Source organism: Meles meles, chromosome 1 (genome assembly GCF_922984935.1).
Source record: "Meles meles chromosome 1, mMelMel3.1 paternal haplotype, whole genome shotgun sequence".
Classification (NCBI taxonomy): Eukaryota; Metazoa; Chordata; class Mammalia; order Carnivora; family Mustelidae; genus Meles; species Meles meles.
This window is the reverse complement of record NC_060066.1, coordinates 16,600,095-16,620,310: the sequence shown is the minus strand read 5'-3', so window position 1 is coordinate 16,620,310 and position 20,216 is coordinate 16,600,095. Positions and strand designations below refer to the sequence as shown.

The 20,216-nt window shown below is 46.9% G+C and overlaps 1 protein-coding gene across 6 annotated transcripts in view; it reads left to right on the top strand.

Annotated features, from left to right (window-relative positions):
* FER1L6 (fer-1 like family member 6) overlaps nt 1-20,216 on the top strand; it is a 165,098-nt gene that overhangs the window by 97,531 nt on the left and 47,351 nt on the right. For all 6 annotated transcript variants that reach the window (XM_046027179.1, XM_046027143.1, XM_046027133.1 and 3 more), the window contains 5 exons: nt 525-702; nt 3,817-3,941; nt 9,539-9,673; nt 13,125-13,274; nt 19,967-20,077. In XM_046027179.1, coding sequence (XP_045883135.1) covers nt 525-702; nt 3,817-3,941; nt 9,539-9,673; nt 13,125-13,274; nt 19,967-20,077 — 699 coding nt within the window. The remainder of the gene's footprint in view (nt 1-524; nt 703-3,816; nt 3,942-9,538; nt 9,674-13,124; nt 13,275-19,966; nt 20,078-20,216) is intronic.

The following is a 20,216-nucleotide window of genomic DNA, read 5'->3' as shown; positions in this document are numbered from 1 at the left end:
ACACAGAGACCCGACCTATGGAAGAAGCACTTGAATCCTTCTGAATGAAGCAAAGAGGTAGAAGCTGTGGTTGGAATTCTAGGTGTCTGAGAGTTCTGGGAAGGGAGGTTTCAACTCAGTGTGGGACGAGGCAAGCTCTGGAGGTACAGAGACTAGTGTCTAGCTCTGGAAATATCTCCCTGGGTTTTGGTGCTGGCTCTGTCACTTGAAAGCTGAGTGATCTTAGGGAACTTCTTTAACCTCTCTGAGCCTGAGTTTCCTCTACATAAAACAGGGGCAATAATCCTACCTTCCCGGTAGATTCAAATGATCCAGGGCTTGGAAGTGCCTGTTTAAGCTTCAGGCCCCATTAAACCTGGATCCACCTCTAGAATGGTGTATGGTGGCAACTGGGGTCATTGGTGTTATTTTGATATAAGATCAGGTACTGAGACCTGCTCTCTGAACACCAGATCCGCTGGACCTCTTTTCTCAGAGATTGAGGCTCCCCCAATGAAGTGGTTTTCCTTGTAACCTTTCCCTAGCTTCCTGGAAAACGGCCGGCTGGTTGGACGGTGCAAGCGAAGGTCGACGTGTACCTGTGGCTGGGCTCCATCCAACACTTCAGTGCCATGTTGGACAACTTGCCAGAAGGCTATGAAGCAGAAATGTCCTCCAAAGTGGCCGGCACTGATCAGCCCCCAGTCAACCTGCTCTACCAAGGTATGATGCCCCACTGGGCAAAGAGGTCATTACGTGTCTCCTGTGGACTTCTGAGACAACAATGAGGAGGGTGGCATGCGTGAGCTGTTAGAACATTCTTTTAGGATCAACTTATTAGCCTTTTAAAAACACAGTTTCTGAATTTTCTTCCTCACCTTCCAATGTCCCATCTCAAAAGAACAAAGTGAAGTCATTAAGTACATTTGGAGCTAAAGTTTATATTTTTCTACTAATATAGAGAATGCATTTCTTTGAGTTTGAGTTTGAGTTTCTTTGTAGACAGATTATATAGACTGAATTTGCAATGGAAGCAGAAGATATACATCAGGAAGTTCTTGCTTTGATATGATGTGTGGTGCTAGGGTTTTGACCTATAAACGACAGGCATTTACATTTACCAGTAAGAACCCAGTGGGAACTGGCTATCACTGGGGTCACTTGTGTTTCTTCTGCTTGGATCTTGACATGGTCCCTTTTAGAAATTCAGCATGATTTATATAATCCTTTCTTCTATGTGGATATTTTCTATGAGTGCCATTATTTACATTTTCCTATAATTTAGGATTTTATTATAAATATTAATGCTTTACAGCTTCAATTTGTGTTCTGTTTCCAAATGGCTTCCATTTGCAGGATTTTCACCGCTGAATTCAGAGTAGACCGCAGTTACACCTTCCCTGCAGCTGAGGATAAGTTTTGCATTGAGCCGGTGCTGGAAGCACAGGAGGACTATCCACAAGTTATGTGTGACACAGCACTCCTCTGATGTTGGTTGACCTTGACTGCCAGTGGACTCTAAGTGGCTCAATAGTTAGAGAACACATGGTTCTGGGGGTATTTATCCAGTGGTTCAGCTCATGGTTGCTGTGCCCTGTGGCAGTGCATAAGAACAAGGAAAGTTCAGCCCGGTCTTTTTGGAAAATGCATAGCCCCTACCGGGTGCCACCATCGGGCCCTCTACTTTATACCTTACATTGGATTTATTTGTCACATCAGCCCTGGGTAGTTTCTTCATTTTACAGAGGGAGAAGGGATGTATCAGAAATGCTTAGCCATTGCCCAAGATCCCATGACCGGTGAATGATGAAGTCAGCTTCTCCAAACCCTGCTTTATTGTCTCTCCTTTCCATCCTGCCTTTAAAGAGTTTTCGTCTCTGAGTGAAAGACACCCACGTCAAGTTAGCTTGTTAATCTGTAGATACTATCTCTAGAGATCTAAGATACCTGGACCTATTTCCTGTCCCAGCTACTAACAATTCAAAGGAGAGGAAAGATTTTTTTCCAAGGCTTTCTGATCCTCTGCGGTGTGTTATTTTCACGGAGCGACCTAATAAACTTTCTCTGCCATGCACTGGCTTTGATGGCTTTGGCTGCCTTCCACACCCACTGGAAAATTTTGTTTCTTCACCTATTTTGTGCTTCAGAAAATAGCCATCAACCAATAATTAATTGGCACCTGCATATGGCAGGCACGGTGGGAAAACTAGTGGGGGATGCAGAGATGAAAGAGGGGTCATCTGGCCCTCCAGTGGGGGCAATCAGACTTGTCTCTACTAACCACAAGTGGAAAGTGAGCTATAATGCAAGAAGTGGGCCACCAAAGAGAGCAAAGAAGAAGCTGACTTTATTAAGATAGTCTAAGGTACGGAGCTGGTAAGAGGCTTCAGAAAAACAAAATCCTCAACTAAATAAATGGCGCCCCCTAGAGTTGTGTGGTGTGCTGCCTGCGAGGCTGTAGCGGAGGGCTCTGAGGGATGCCCAGGTGGCCTCCAGCTGCCAGCATCACGGGTCACATGACAATAAGCAGTAGTAACAGCCTCTGCAGCATCTTCACACCACTTCTTCCCATGGGTCAGGCACCATTTTTAGTCCTTAGATCTCCTGTGTCAACCCTATGAAGAACTATTTTTACCCCCATTTTACAGGCGAGGAAACAAAGGCACAGAGAAGGGTAGTGACGGTAGTGACTTTGTATGAGTCCATGCATAGATCTGTGTGACCTAAGCCTAGGGGAGGCACAGCAGGGATGGGGGACAGTATTTGCCCCCTTAATTTAACTAAGGAGACCTAGTCAAATTGGTATGTGAGAGTTCCTGTATCCCAGTCCCCACATCGGTGCAAAACACTGATAGCCTGAATGTGGTAAAATGTAGGCTTTGGGGGAGACAAGGAATAGGAGTGGGGAAGGGGATAAAAAGGAGTATGGGGACATAAAAAATAAGAGGGGCCTTACAAATACACAGAAACCCAGGAATATGTAAGTCAGCTCTCACTTGGGACCCTCCTTCCCCCGCTGAACCCTAGTCTGCACTTCCCTGCACTTGCTCTGCTCCTGTCCTGTCAACAGATGTGCTCACTCCCGCCTTTCATGTCTGTGTACCTGCTGGTATTTCTCACAGGACGCTAGTCCTTGGCCTCCTGGCCCTGGGGTGTAGGTGCTTGTCTTATCTGCTGCCCCCTCCCTGGAGCTCCCAGAGGGCAGGTGCTGTCTCAGCCACTTCGGAATCAGTAGACCAAACTGCACCTGGCACGCAGTAGGCACTCAAGGTGACGCCGGCTGGCTGAATGGAAGAATGGCTGAGTGGCTACCTCGGGAGCTTACTGAAGCAAGAGTATTCGGGGGTCAGCCCCCTTTCTTACACACACACACACACACACACACACACACACACACGCATGAGTGCCTGTGCCGGTGGAAACCAGGAAAATTATGAAAACATAAAGTGTGGTGTTTTGGAAAGAGAAGGTGATTTTGGAATCTGACAGACGTGAAATCCAGGCCCTGGCACTTGATAACTCTGCAAATTTGGAAGACTTCTGTAGCCATTTGCCTCATACATATATGGGGATCATTATACATATAATCACAGGGTTGTTATGAAGATTAAAACCCACGATGTGGAAAAGGTACCAAGGACAATGCATGGCCCCGAAGTACCCCGTAAGTAGATGGCCCCCTTTCCTAACTGCCTCCACTTTAGTCTCAGAGGCCGGTGATGCTCCCAGCCTGTCTCCAGATAAACCCACAGGTGCACAAGGCACACAGACACTTGTTCCCACTCACTGCTGGGAAAAGTCCACTGATGCCTGTCCTTTTCCACTGTTTGTCCACAGCCCGGCATGTCTTTCAGCTGAGAGCTCACATGTACCAAGCCCGGGGCCTCATCGCAGCCGACAGCAATGGACTCTCAGACCCCTTTGCCAAGGTCACGTTCCTTTCCCACTGCCAGACCACAAAGGTAACCAGGGAAGCCTACCTACCTTCTTCCCGCAGCCCTCAGCTGACACGCAGCAGAGCCCAGCAAAGGGAAAAGCAGGGGCTTGTTGTCTCTGGGGATGCAGGTTTTCAGCCTCCAAAGCGCATGTGCAAGCAAGGACTGACACGAGGCAGGTCTCTTGTTCCAGTGGGACCCAAGGTCATGTAGCCAAGAAAGGAAGTCCCCAAGGTGAAGGAAGGGTGTGAGGAATGAAGGATGAAGAGGAGAAGTGAAACCTGGCATATGTGAGTGCCTGCTGAAGTGCTGGGCACAAGGCCAAGTTCAGAGGGAAACAAACACATGAGAAAACTGCACACAGACATGGCCGTGGGAGGCTCATGATCCAACCTTCGTGAGGGTCTCAGTGCTGAGGAACGTTTTCCGGCTTTGTGGTCAGGAGCCCTAGAATTTGCACCATTGCTTTCTACTTACCAGCTGGGGGGCTCTGCATGCTTTCAACTGTGCAATGCAGTGTCTCTCTCTGGAAAACACTAATTCCTAATGGGTGTTGTGAGGATTAAAGCAGGTGGGTCTATATTGGTTTCCTCTGGGCTCTCCTGCTTTCCTGTACACTGAGTGCTGGAAAGTGGAGGCATCTCTAATCTGTGGGCATCCAGCAGGACACTTTTCCATGAGATCATAATACCCAAGGACTCGGTTCTCTGAGGCTTCAGTGCTCTGAGGAGAGGTCACAAGGGATTCACCCCTCTCCAAGTGTTAAGACAAACACCAAGGACCCAAAGAGAACTGAGTAGCTCATCTACTCTGACCGCATTTACTCACCAACCCCCCATCTGTCATCTAAAAACAGGGCTGTGTGAAGAAGCACAAAGTTAAGTGTATAAAGTGATGGATGAATGGTGGCTATTACATCGGCTGATGGTACACGGGTGGACATGTCTCTCTGAAGTGAGACCCGTGACCTGGGAGATCGAGTGATTTGTGACATGTAGACTAGCTCATAGTGAATCATCATCTCCATTTCTCTAGCCAGCCCCCTGCAGAGTACTTGCTCTGTGACAGCTCCGTGCTGGGCTCGGGGACTGTACCATGGAAAACCACATAGTGCGAGGCTAGATAAAGTCTTCCAAGAGCCATGTGGAGAGAGGTTAGTTCTGTCTGAGGTGGGGAGGTGAGAGAGATCTCAGAAGGAAGCTGACTACATCCTCGCTAGTGAAGGAGCGTGAAAACCCCTGAAGCTTGAAGACTCGAGACTAGTTTATCTTCTCTGTGTTTTGAGAGGTGGTGATAGCTCAGTGATTAAGAGCACGGACTCTGGAACCACATTGTTTGGGTTCGGATCCAAGCTCTTGAAGCAAAGCCCTCATGATGATGACTCTGTGTACGCTTTCTAGAGGGTAAACCACCCAAGACAGTGCCTTGCTTCTAACATCTTCTGTGGACTCCTTGTTATTCTTGTCATTGAGGCATCCCAGCAGATGCAAGGATTCTCAAGGGTGAACCCCTGGATCCTTCCTCTACCGGCTGCAAAACCGTGGGGTTCCAGGCCCTGGTGATCTCAGGGCCCTGGGTGGAGAAGGGGTTTGAATGATCTCACTGGGCTGGGATTATCTTCCTCTTTTGCATCTACCTTCATTTGACTTGGACTCATATCTCAAAGGAACAAATGGCATTTATCAAATAATCATTTGAAATGGAAAACAGCTCCTGTTGAGCCCCGAGCTTTGCCAACACACTTTTGAACCAAGAACCTAATTTTTGTTGGTAATGATAGCTGCCATTTATTAAAAAGCTATACGTCAGGCATCTTGCTAAGCCTTTCATATGCATTGTTTACTACATCTCACTGCAGTCTAAAGGTGGATGTTATTAGTGTCCCCATTCTGCAGATGAGAAGGTAAGGCTTAGGGACCGGATAGGTAGAAAGTCGTAGAGCCAAGATGGAAACCCACATTTGTGCAGTTCTGAACCCACTTTGCTTAACCACTCTGTTTCCATTTTGGTAAGCAAAGGTTCTGGTTTCCCTCTGCTGCTTCTGTGTCATGCTACCTCAGAGCGTGCGTGTGACATGTCCCACCCTTGCACTCTTCTTGATGGGGAAACTGAGCCTGGGATTCCTGCAGTCCTATCTGAACGCCACCGTTCACCTGGTAGCACCTGCCTGAACTGACCCCCGTGGTCTGAGCAGGGCTGGTCTTGCAGCCACTCCTCTCTAAAGTGACAGCATGATCGGAAAGATGTCAGAAGGGGAACTCCGTTATTCCAGAGGTCACTGATGATGTGGGACTTAGAATTCTTATGGTGGCCAAAGGTTAAAGGAAAAGGGAGAGAGCTCCCCAAAGAGAAGGGCTTTGGAGACAGAGGGGAGAGGGACTAAGTGGTGGAGAGGAGCTTTGGAGGAGAGGACATCATGGAGGAGGGCAAGGCGGAACCTGATATTTCAAGAAATCAGAATCCTGAGAACTCAGATTGTCCCTTGTTAGACATGAGTACCTAGTGCACCAAGACTGGCGTGTGGTAGGTATTTCGTAACTGCTTACTCATTCACAAACAGTGTGGCAGGGTGGAGTCAGGTAGGCAACAAGCACTTACTGAGCACCTACTGTGTGCCAGGCACTTAACATGCTTTATCTCAGACAACGGTCATTCCAACTCTACAGGGTTGGCACGGACCCCATTTACATGAGGGGAAGGGTGCTTCACAGGGGTTAAACCACCTACCCAAGCTGGGGCAGGGGATAGCCCTAGGGTTCTATTCCAGGGATACCTGATTTGAAAGATATGATCCACCCATAGTATCTCACTCCTTCTTCAAAGTGTCAGCTAAGTGCTACCAAAATCTCCCAGATGGCCTCAAACACAGTCACAGTGCATAACTCCTTAAGGAAGCCCTGAAGGAAAGAAGTTAGTCATGGGCACCTTGGCAGAGAAGCGGGAGAATATGTTTTTGCTTAGGTGAGCTTTTAGACATGGCCCTACGGGGACAACTCTGAGGACAGGCCACTATCCATTCATTTATTCAAGCAAATCACGATTGAGCACCTGCTATGCACAGGATGCCCTGTGGTGCCCAAAACTGAGCCTGGCACATTGTTTGTTGAGTGTGCAAAGAAATATATGTTGAATGAATGAACACTGGCCTCTGGAATCTTATCAAGTGGTATTTATAGTGCCAAGAAAACCACCAAAATATTTCTATAGGAAAGATGTTGTGAGGATCATAAATCGCTTTGGTATCACATTTTTGCACGCATCCTGCTGAAGAGTTCACATTTCTATTTTTAAAAGAGCAACGTAAAAACCCATGTTTCTTTGTGATGACAGACACCCACACTTTTCATTGCAACTACGTAACTCCTGTTTGTAGGTTGGTCTAAGCCATTCTTTCTTTGTCTAAAAAGTTAGGACTTCTTTCTGAGATTTATGTCAAAAACATCACCGTATCTGAAGCATATAATACTCTAAAACCAAAAGGTGAGAAAGGAAGGAAATGGTGGAATGCGTAGTATTTTTATGACTCACATAAAGAACAATGAAAAATTCTCTCCTGGCTACAATGCCAACAGTTAACGCCCTGAATAAAGATGCCTCCTGATGTAGAACTCTGAGATGCCAGTTTGATTTGTTCTTTGGAGGCTGGGAAGTAATCCAGGCTGGATCCCTCTGGGACACGTCTGGGACCTCTCTGGCATGCATGGTGAGAGGTAAGGGTGCAGTTCAGAGGGGGTGTGGAAATTCCCCAGGACCCAGCAACTTCGGTGCAGTGTTCACCTGTGACATCATCCATTTGTCTGTACAGCCTGGGAGAGAGGGAAATGTGACTCTGGCCTCATTCCAGGACTAGCCCCACACCTGAACAGGCCAGTTTCTGCCCAGGGACAGCCTCTACCCTTCCTGCAGACAACCCCAGTCTTCAGCTCTGTGAAACTAGCAGGTGTCCAAACATCCAATTAACTTGAGCAGAGGAGGCAAAGACCAATGACACACCCCCTTTTGAGGGTAGCAGGGGAATGGCTTGGCAGGGGGGCTGTGAGCCACTTTCAGGTTCTTTTTTTTTTTTTTTTTTTCAGTGTTCCAAGATCCATTGTTTATGCACCACACCCAGTGCTCCATGCAATACGACATGCCCTCCTTAATACCCAGCACCAGGCTCACCCAACCTCCCACCCTCCTCCCCTCCAAAACCCTCAGTGTGTTTCTCAGAGTCCAGTCTCTCATGGTTCACCTCCTCCTCCTATTTCCCCCAATTCACGTTTCCTTTCCTTCTCCTAATGTCCTCCATGTTATTCCTTATGCTCCACAAGTAAGTGAAACCATATGATAATTGACTCTCTCTACTTGACTTATTTCACTCAGCATAATCTCCTCCAGTCCTGTCCATGTTGATACAAAAGTTGGGTATTCATCCTTTCTGATGGAGGCATAATACTCCATAATATATATGGACCATATCTTCCTTATCCATTCATCTGTTGAAGGACATCTTGGTTCTTTCCACAGTTTGGCAATTGTGGCTATTGCTGCTATGAACATTGGGGTACAAATGGCCTGTCTTTTCACCAAATCTGTATCTTTGGGTAAATACCCAGTAGTGCAATTGAAGGGTCATAGGGAAGCTCTATTTTTAATTTCTTAAGGATCTCCACACTGTTCTCCAAAGTGGCTGCACCAACTTGCATTCCCACCAACAGTGTAAGAGGGTTCTCCTTTCTCCACATCTTCTCCAACAGTTATTTCCTGTCCTGTTAATTTTGGCCATCCAGGTTCTTTACCAATAATGCAGACTATTGTTCTCTGTTCTTTGGTTTCTCCATCTGTAGGATGGACACAGCCAATTACCAATGCCAGTTTTCTCTCTCAGAAAAAAGATGTCATGCAAAATGGTGAAGGTTATTTTGAAGACTCGGTTAGTTCAACACAGTCAAATAAATATGTACAGAACAATGGAATGCCAGAGAAAGAATGGTAGAGTTACACCCCACTTTTGAGTATTTAATGACAAAATTTTACTTGTTCATAAGTAAGTAATCATTAGATCTTACTCACCCCAGATGTATGTTTCCATAAAATGGAGGGAGTACTCGCATCTACGTGGTGAGGTTGTATAAGGTTAGCAGCCTGGGCTTCGTGCCGGAGGATGCAGGTCGAATCCCAGTTCTGCCACTTGCTGGCTCTGAACAAAGTGAGCCCTGGTTTCCTTACCAAAAGATGTGAGCAGAGCGGCTCCCAGAATGGCTGTGAAGTCTGGATGGGACGATGCATCCCAGGGCAACAGCTGGCATGTAATGCTCAACGGAGGGTAGCGTGAGTTACCAGCACTGCACTCCCGGGAAGCTTGAGTCAAAATTATGGATACAAATAAGGTGTCAATCATTGCAAGGGCTCTACTCATGAGCTCGAAGCTCTTCGGGACAAGGACTCTGCGCCCCCTCGCGTCTAGCACACAGTGGCATTACATCAGTCTGTGTTGTGGCCTAGATGTTAAGGAGCTGAACGAGGATGACTAGAAGCTTCTCTTTGCCCTCCACCAGGAACTGTGGAATGAATGCAACCCCCCACCTGCCCGCCTCCAGCCCTATTTAATGATCTTTTGCTTTTCTTTCGGCCCCACCTTCTAGGTCATTTCCCAGACCCTGTCGCCCACCTGGAACCAGATGCTGCTGTTCAACAACCTGGTGCTGCACGGAGACCAGAAAGAATTGGCAGAGTCCCCGCCTTCGGTGGTGGTGGAGCTCTATGACAGCGACGCGGTGGTGAGTGTGGCAGGCGGTGTCCACTGGGCCGCAGTCCACTGATGTACTTTGTCTAACCAGCCTGGGACTGCTCAGGACCTGAGCAGTGCCCAGATGCCATTCTGACCTCAGAAAACAACGATTTGAAATGGGAACATGGGTGGTGGTCATTTGCTTTTCTAAGGGGGTTTTCACTTCTACTTGTCAAGTGATTGCAATTAGAATAGGATCCGGGTCACAGAACTTCAGTCCGCACATGCTTCTTCAGAAATAGCATAGTGGTGTGACGTCCCTGAAGTTGTGCCCGTCCTCCAGCCCTGTCCTATTGCCGCTCAGTAAAAGTGCTCACTAAGAGTGTCCAGGCCTCAGGGACCTGAGTGGCTCTGTAGGTTGAACGTCTGTCTTTGGTTCAGGTCATGATCTGAAGGTGTTGGGATCCAGCCTGCTGTCCAGGCTCCCTGCTCAGTTTGAAGTCTGCTGCTCCCTCTACCCTTCCCTCCACTTGTACATGTTCTCTCTCTCTCTCTCTCTCTCTCAAATAAATAAATAAAATCTTAAAAAAAAAAAAAAGTCCAGCCTTCTTGAAACCTGGAGATGTTTACTGATCTCCCTTGCCTGGAGGGAACTGGGTGGGTATTATCACCAATTCAGCCCTTGTAGCTGGGTCTTGTTTTCTCTTGGTTTTGTGGCCAAGCCCTGTGATACCACATTCATCTCCATCCCATTTCTGTTATGATGTGAACCAAAACTTTTCCTCTCCAAGATGTCTGTGTTCCATACTACGTACATTCAAAAGCTTATGGGAGGATTTGTTTGTTTGTCTGTTTAATTACTAAGACAAACCTCCTTCTTCTTCTTTTTGATTTTACTTTTTTTCTCCTTTTTTACATTAAATAAGTCTAAGACAAAAGGCAAAGCCTTATTTATTTTCTTTGATGTCTGCCCCCCCGTGGGAGGTTGCAGAAGCACAAATATATTAAGCACAATAGTTGTTCCAAGAAGCGCTCCTAAATCCTCCTCACCTCCTCAAGCCCGCTGGCAGCTCTGACCTTGATTCAAGGTCGGAAGGAAATTAGGGTGGGAGAATTGTAGAAGAGGAGCAGGGATCTTGGAGAGCATGCCCTCTTGTTTCCTGGAGAAGGAAACAGACCCAGGAAAGTCAAATGCCTTGTTCAAGGTCATAGGTAGCTCTAGGCAGAGCCAGAACTTGAACCTCGCCCCCTGTGTCCCTCCTTTCTTGCACACGGGGGAGTAGCTGGTGTGGCTATATCCATTTAGACATACTCATTCTGCTTCTCCATGTCGCTCTTTCTGCACCCTGTTCCTCCAGCTATAAATCAGAGCCTTAAATTGTACATATTTATGAGTTCTACGGTTGTACATATAGATTTTCTGTAGAGACAGCCACAAAATAAATAACTTTAAATTGTGTTGCTAACAACATGATTCCCATTCTAAGTATTTTTGTATTTGAAAACCAGTAACAATAATCAAGCATCTTGGTGAACTCCTAAACCACCTGCTGTACTGCATGGATTTCCCTTTGTTTTCAGACCTCCTCCAGGTCCCCATTCTACTGACTGCCCTCCTGGGCCCCACCGGAGCCAGACCCTTCCCAGGAAAACAAGCCTACATTCTCCTGTCAAAACCAAAAGGAAATGTAGGAGAGAAAAAAAAAATACATGGAAACTTTGTATTTTCTTCCTGGAGAGATACATGTAGACACACTGAAGGTTCTGTTTACCCCTGGGGGCTGCAGCTAGGCCAGGCCCACAGCCCTGGTGTAGTAATCAGATGATCACACTCTGACTATGCGGGAATATGGCTCCAGTCTAGAACTTTCTCTCATTATCCAGTGGCTTGTAACCCTCGTTAGGGCCTGCTGCCTCTCTAAGCAATGAGTTTATATTCGGCAAATTAGCTCGGGTTTATGTTTATACTCTTTTGTGCCCAGGGCAATTTTACATAATTATTCCCGGCTAGGATCGTGGATGAAATAGTTAGAGAGCAGAGCACCTGCACCACATCTAGCATTGTGTCTGTCCTGGGAGGGATAGTTCTGACCCCACCAGCGGATACCAGGCAGCTTTGTTTTAAAGTCAAACTAATCATCTAAAACAATCATAAAATCACCAAATAATCATTCGTTGAAATGAAACCCCATTCTACCTCAACCAAGCTTCCATCTACAGCCAGGAACTCAAGTGCTGGTTTGAGTCCCAAGGCAATGAAGCAAGGCAGCTGCAAAAACCCGCCAGCCGCTGACTGCGGGCAAGGTCCTTGTACTTTGGAAGTCATTAACCCAACAGCTTTCACTCCATAAAATGTAATGAGTACCTGCCCTGGGCTGGGGGATACAGCAGTGAGTAAAACAGGCAATGCTGCCATTCCTGAGATCAAGGGGAGGCAGCCCCACGCTCCAGCCCCATGCTGCTCCTGGGGGAAGGCAGCCCCACGCTCTGGGGAGCAGGTGTGGGGAGAGGCAGGAGAAGGTGGTCTCCCATAGTTCTTAAGGAAACTTGAGGTCCATATGCTTATGTACATACAAAAATATTTTAATGGCCTCTTTTATTATCATATTTTAATGGCCTCTTTTATTATCAAGAAAAATGGGGCAGAACTGCTCTATCGCTTGACTTGACCTTCATCACCACCATCATCATCATCATATTACCATGTATTGAGCGCTCACTGTATACCAGTCACTGTGCAAAGCACATACATCAAGTCATCCCCCATGGTCCCAGTAACAGGTATTATTTTGAATCCCTTTTACGACATGAGGCTCTGGGTGCCTGAGTGGCTCAGTGGGTTAAAGTCTCTGCCTTCAGCTCAGGGCATGATCCCAGGGTCCTGGGATCGAGCCCCACATGGGGCTTTCTGCTCTGCAGGGAGCCTGCTTCCTCCTCTCTCTCTGCCTGCCTCTCTGCCTATTTGTGATTTCTCTCTGTCAAATTAAAAATAATAATAATAAAAAAAAGACATGAGGCTCAAAAAAGTTGAGTCAATGGCCCAAGGCCATAGAGCTAGAAAGTAGCAGATCTGGGAGCATGGACACCGGTTTGCCTGGACTCCAAGACTTTTGCGTTCCCTGATCCAATGGTCTCCTGCCCCGGAGAGCTTTTAGAATGTTTCGTGCCACCTTTTTTCTTCTTTTCCCCTTCAAGTCTACCCTACATGATTATTTTAACTTAATTCCATTGAGTTCCATAGGTTGAGAGGAGAGATAACCCCTAAGAACCTTGGGTTGGAAGTTTTCCCTGGGAGCCCACATGCATTCCTCTGCATGCCCCCTCCACCCCCCGCCTTGGTCAGGGATAAAGGTGCTTGGCAGAAGAAGAGAGGGAGTTAGCAACAAGAGGGGGACACTGAGGCTGACAGTTTTGTTGCGATTACTTTAAAAAGTGCAGTGACGCAGGTCAGTACAAGGTAGGTAACCATCAGGGACAAATTCCTTTCTTCTCTGCCCTAGGGGAAGCCAGAATATTTGGGTGCCACCGTGGTTGCTCCTATTGTACATCTGGCTGACCGGGACTATGAGCCCCCCAGGCTGTCCTATCACCCCATCTTTTGTGGGAGCCTCTCCGGAGGGGACCTCCTCGCTGTGTTCGAACTGCTGCAGGTAAGCGGACCGGAAGTGTCATCTGCACTAGAATCCACCTCGTCTTCTTGGTCAGAGACGCGGCCTCGCTGGAAGTACACTCTATGAGCTGTACTCGGTCGCTCCCTGCTGCCCTGGGTCTGGAGAGGTCTCCTTGTTGGGATCTGGGAACTGCCACTTCAGAGTTCAGGTGACACAGGCTATTTCTAGAGCCCCTGTGCTGTAGGTTAGAGCCCCAGGATGAAAGATCTTGTGGGTTTGGTCAGCGGTGCCTGAGCAGCCCTGTGTGCATGCCCTGGAGCTCGCACAGGCCGTGAGAGGCTATGGGGGAAGAAGGGAGCAAGCTTGTGGGCACTTGTCATGCATGACGCTTGCTGGCTCACATAACTTTCATTATATGGATCTCCCTGAACCCTGTTGAGGTATTATGATTCCCATTTTCCAGATCATAAACCAAGGTTTGGTTTGAGCCAAACTGACCTACCTCACCCTGCAGCTAAGAGCTGAACTGAGACCTTTAAAGCCTTTTGCTTTTTACCGCATCTCACGGTTTCCTGAAGACGGGGAGCTCTTAATCGGTCCCATTAAAACAGAGGGAAATTTCTGAACGTGTGCTTTGGAAGACTTTTCTAGAAAGCAGAGACAGGATACTGGGGAGGGAAGCTGAGACTCTCAGGTCTGACTGTCCAGTGGAAAACCAAATGGGACATGGAGAAGGTCTAGAAAAGAAGGGACCAAGGTAGGGCCTGCATCAGAGACCACTGCAACTGCAGGAGGCACTTCACGTTTGGGTCCAATCAATTCCTCTCTCCAGGTAAGCCTGTTTCTCAGATACCCCATTTAAAAAAATTCACTTGGTAGAGAAACTAGAAGGCAAGCACTCCTGACACATAGAAAGGAGGGAGAGGAAGGTGACAGAGTCAGAACGCACGGGTGTGGGTCTCATTTCCACCACTTACAGTGTGCGACCTTGCGTGAGCTACCTAATCTCTGTTTCACCTGCAAAACAGGGATGAGATCAGTCTACCGGAAGTGCCTGTCATGGAATAGACAGTCAACAAATATCACCTATTTTATTAGCAATGGCAGTATGCCATAGAGTATTAGAGCAAAATGTCTGGTCCAACCTATTATTAAAGGTGAAGAAACTGAGCGGATAACAGAGAAGTAATGACTTGCTTAACATGCAGGTCAGGGCCCAGAATCCAGCTATACTGATCGATTCCCCTGATGCCTGAGAGGCTGGAACGTACGATGGGGCAGGGAATCTGAGAGTGCCTTTAAAGAAGATCAATATCACCAATAGGAACATTTCCCAAAGTATGCTTCTGGGAACACCAGTCCAAAGATAGTGCAAAGCAAGCTTAAGCAATGCTTCACCTTCCATAATCCAATTTGCTTTTCTGTGGTCTTCTTTCTAAAGTTGCTTTTCATTTCTGGCAAGTGGTCCTTCTTTACTTAGCAACATACAGTTCCCTTTTTAAAAACAAAATGATACCTACTGAAAATGTTCGCTGGGTAACAGTACAGATGATCAGTGTGGTAGAAGAATGGCCGATTGGGAAACTAAGTCTAGGGCAAGGCTCCCGATTCACGCATCAGGAAGCTGGGGCTCAGGGCTGACTGGCTAGGATGCAGTCAGCTGCTCTCTAGCCACAGGAAGCTGCCTGCCCCCACTCTGAGCCTGAGTCCCCTAGTCCCTCAGCGAGGGGCTGGGTGACTGGTGCCTACAGGCTTCCTAAGGGATGGCTCTCTGGATTCCATGGTCTTCTCTCCCCCCACCCTCCATGCTGAGTGTCCCCCTTCCCCCCTTCCCTCCCTCACTGCTTAGGGTACCCAGAGATCTTCCTGACAGCAACGTTAATTGTCAGAGGTGAGCAGCCCAGGAGATATAATTCATTAGGACTTCTCATTTGATTGCTTGTTCAAAAAGTAATTTGATCATCAGCATGACAATCTTAGTATGTGGATCTTGTAGAGAAGACAAGAGCTGGGAAGTGCCTTCATTTGTCACCAGCTGCTCTCCGTTTTCATCTGTGTCTGATTTGCTCCAGCCTCTCCACCTCCATTACTGAAGTGCTTCTCTGTCTCAGAAGGATTTAGTAACTCCTCTCTTCTGTGTCCAGAATGCATTGTCTCCTCTTCCCTCTCCTATCCAAGCCAGCAGACCCCTCTCTGCCCAGTACTGGTGCATGGCCCCACCGTGCTCCACTGTTCTCTGCCTTGAAACTCAGACTCAGATTTAATTCTTCCCTTTGTGTCTGCACCCTTAGCCAGGCCAAGCCCGTCTGTCTTCAAACGGTTTCCGTCTTCCCTGCTGTCATATTTCTCTTCAGGATCCTTGCATTGGCCTCTTTCCTGGTCTTCTAGCTTCTTACCCTTTTCTTGTTCATGTCATCCTCCACATTCCTTCCAGAAGACAAGCCAGCCCACTCCACTCTCCTCCTCTTCTTACCCTGCTTCTTACCTCCAGAAACATTTCTCAACATCTATTTTGTGGAACACTAAATACAGTCCATCTAGATACAGTGAAGAGAAAGTTTTCAGAAATGCTTCATAGTATATCCCTCCTGGGGATTTGGAATGCCCATTATCATGGTCAACACTCTGAGAAGATCTGAAATTTCTCAAATGTTGTGACTATGACACTTTTTTCTTTTTTGGCGTGATTGTCCTATCTCATGAAAAGAAAGTCTGGCCCCTGGAAGAATGTCAGATTTCTGCAGCTTAGTGCTCAAGCTCTCCTAAAACTTGTTTTCAAACTTCTTCAGTGTGACATTTCTTCCTATTACACTACACACTCTCGGGCCTCTTTATGTCAGGCTACTCCAGGTTCCCTGACCTCACCACACAGATGTGCTCTTCTGCTTTTAGTCATGCTGTTAGCTCATTCTGAAATGTCTCCCCAGTCTGCCCACCCCAACCTCTGCACTGCACTCACCTGTGTAGGATAACGGTCATCATCAAAGTTCAGAACAAGTGATGCCTCCTCCAGGAAGCTCTCCCCACCCTTATCTTGGTCAAATTAAATGTTTTCTCTTCTCCTATTCTATAGCACACTGCCTTTTTTTCTTTTTAACTCTGGCTACAGTTAAGGTCAATTGTTTACAGGCTTGTATTGATTGATTTATAAGTTTTTTGAAGGCAGCACTATTTCACTCATTCATTCATTCAGTCGAACAAATATTATTGAGTGTACACTATGTGTCAGGCATATTCTAAGAATTCATCAGTGAGGGGTACCTGGGTGGCTCAATCAGTTAAGCATCTGCCTCTGGCTTGCACACAATCCTGGAGTTCTGGGATCAAGTCCCGAGGTGGGCTCCCTACTCAGTGGGAAGTCTGCTTCTCCTTCCACCCCTCCCACCCACTCGTGCTCTCTCTCGCAAATAAAAAAAATAAAATACTTTAAAAAATAAAAAGAATTCATCAATAAATAAAACAGGCAAAACTCCCCACCCTCCTGAAACTTATATTCTAACGAGGAGAAGATCATAGAGTCTACTATGTAAGTTATAATGTAACAGCAGTGTGATACACCCTAAGAAGAAAAGGTAATGTCCTGTGAGATGTGGAGTGGACATGTGTGTGTTGGGGGAGGGGGCAGGTCAACATTTGAGGCATCCAGGGAGGCCTCACTGAGAAAGTGGTATTGAAGTCAAGACCTGAAGGGAAGAAGTTAGTTAGTCATGCTGGTATCTGGACCCAGAGCTTTCGATGCAGCAGGAGCAGCAAATTCCAGGCCCTGAAGTCTAGGTATGCCTGGCGTGTTCAAGACCAGCAAGGACACCAGTGTGTCTAGAGCACAGTGTAGATTGAATCAGAGGGAAAATATCATATGGGACACTGTGAAAATATCATGTGGGACACTTTTATTCTATAAAAGATGAGAAGCCAAGAGAAGATTTTGAGCCTAATGTCTGATCTATGTTGAAAATCATGGATGATAGATTGGGTATACTCTAAAGGGACCCAAGGGGGAAACAAGGGGAGATGCAAGGAGGCCAACTGAGAGGCTCTTCAGGTAATCCAGATTGGAAAACTGGAACTTGGATCAAGAGTGTAGCCAAGAAAAAGGATTCTGGTAGAGTCCACAGGATTGGCTGATGGATGGGAAAATGGGGTGTGAGCTTCATCTCCACGTGACACATGGAAGCCAACAATAATAGACACACATAGTAGACTCTCAATACAGTATTTTCAAACATGTCTCGCTCATTCACAAAAATATGTAGACAAATTCAGAATGTAGGGTGGTAATGTTTTCCTTGTGAGAGGATTTAAATTTGCTTCTGAGGCAGTTTGGGGTACTAGCAATCCTAGCTCACCTGAATTCAAGATGGCATGAAGTGGAGTTTCTACCTTTCTGTCTCCAGTAGACACTTACTCCTAGGGAACTTACATGTGCTGGAAAGTGTGCCAGATGCCTTGCATGCTGTCTCGGCCATTCTTCACAGCAGCCTATGTATTAGATATCTTGATCTTCACTTTACAAACGACAGAACTGAGACTCAGAGACACTGAGCAAATTTTCAAATTTTCAACTAGCAAGCAATGGAACCCTGGGTTGTGCTTCCCATGGCACCAAAGAAGAGGGGTAACACAAATGTAAGTGATGGGATGAGGGACACAGAGGATGCAAAAAACTTCTGAGCATTAGTGACTTTTCAGATGAGCAGGTGTGGGAGTAGGGTCATGTATGACCTTAAGTGTGGCACCTATCTAAATTTTGCACCCTAGGTCCTCATCCTGGCCCTGCATCTGGACCTCCTTTGAGGTCCTGATGTATTGTCTCCACTGGGATTTTAGAGCAATTGGCTTTTGGACAAACCTATTTGACCCACCTCTGATGCTTACCCTCCTGCCTTTGTAACCTTTCTTTATCTTCTTCTGGTCCCATGTGCCAAGTAACTACACACCAGGCAGATCTGTAAGCCAGCAGCTGACCCATTTCCCTGTGCAAATGTCTACTCTTGGCTGGGAGCAATCATTCAGCCTCCACCATGACACAGAGCCCTTCAGGGTCTGAGTTGAGTTCAGTGGCATCTGTCAGGCACCATGGGACAAAGTTTCTTCAGGACATTTCCTGGCAGCTCTAGGATGAAGAAATATGTAGTACTTTTATAAAAGCCTAGACAAGGACATCAACCTGTGCCATGACCACAGCTGTTTTATGGCTTTCCCTCCAGAGCTAGAGGAGCAGTTAGCTTTCTCAGGGAAGCGAGGTTTGACAGACAGAATTGCTCAGGCAGGGCAGTACTGAGCACGTGTCCTCTTGGCTTCCAGCGCCTTTATCTGATCTGGTTCTGCAGCTTCATTGTCTCCAGGCTCTTTGGTGTCCACAGCATCTGCTGTCTTATTTGTCTGAGCTTTTCTGTAATTGGCTTAACTGCATCGGCCATTGCCTGCTAGAAGATGTCTGTGAAGATGAAATGGTGATATGTTTGTGCTTTGCCTGTTTTGAGGAGCAATTAAGCTTTTTTTTGAGCATATGGAGCTAATGTGTCAGTCAGTCAATAAACATTTTAAAAGAATCCACTGGACTGGAACACTGCTTGAGGGGCTTAGAGAATGAATGAAGTAAACAGAGGCTTCCTCCTGGTTAAGTCAGACAGACGTGTCCAGTGCATCTGGCTCTCAAGGGGCTTGAGAGGTCATCTGGCCCAATATCTGGGGCCCAAAGTGGGGAAAGGACTCATACAGAGTCACACATTGGGGCCTGGTTTCTTGGCTGAGACCCCTAATTTCTGCATCAAGCTTCCAACAGAGGATACACTATATTCCAGGGACCGAAGTGTAGGAGAACCACCACAGCGATTGGGGTCAAATCAGGGACAGCTTTTTGGAAGATGTACACAGTGAGCCAGGCCTTGAAGGCAGTGTGGAGTGGACTTTATAGACTTGCCAAGCCCTTTGTATGAGATTTCAGTGAGGCACAGGAATTATCCTCCTGCTGTTTCTGTATCTTCAAATGCGCAGGAAATGATACCTTTTCATCCTGGAGGTCTGTCTTCAAAAGACTTCATTTCTGTTTCCCTAATGAAAATGTAATCTCTATTTGAATAAACACAAATCTCTTGGGGCACCTGGGTGGCTCAGTCGGTTAAGCGTCTGTCTTCAGTTCAGGTCATGATCCCAGGGTCCTGGGATCGAGCCCTGCATTGGACTCTGTGCTCAGCATGGAGTCTGCTTGTCTATCTCCCTCAGCTCCTACCCCCCATCCTACTCATGTTTTCTCTATCTCAAATAAATATTCAAAAATCTTAAAAAAAATAAATACAAATCTCTTTTGTTGTACTGAGTAATGGGGGTGTAGCTAAGCCTCAGAGCTCAGAACCAGATCAGAGCCCTTCTCCATGCCTTGCTGTCATTCCAGTGTGGGGACCTCACAACTCCTCAGCTTGTGAGGACCCGCTTGTCTTTTCTTCTCCCCTCTGTATTGTGAGCTTACTGAAAACTTATTAAGCTATTAACTTTGTGGCACATTGTAAGTGCTCGCTAAGTGTTGGTTACCCTTGCAAAGGTATCAGTGAATCAATATTTGTCAATGAATAAATCATTAAATGTGGTAAAATGCACTGTTTTGGCTATACTTTAAGCTGGAAACATTAGTTTTGTTAAGTGAGTATCCTATGGATGAGGTTGTTGCTTGGTGGCACTGGTCTTCCTTGCCTCTTCCCCACCTTCTAAGGAGCACTTGTTCTGTTTGGTAGGTCCCTTCGTCTGGGCTGCAAGGGCTCCCTCCGATTGACCCACCAGATGTCGCCCAGATCTATCCAGTTCCTGCCAACATTCGGCCAGTGCTGAGTAAATACCGAGTGGAGGTATGGTGCAGGCGAGGACTGAGTTGTTCTTTGGGGCTAAGGGCAGTGGTGCACTGCCATACCTGCCTGCATTGTCTGAGGGGATTGCAGGGTGGAACTGAGGCATAGCTGACAGGACGGGGCCCTCAGGGAGCTGCAT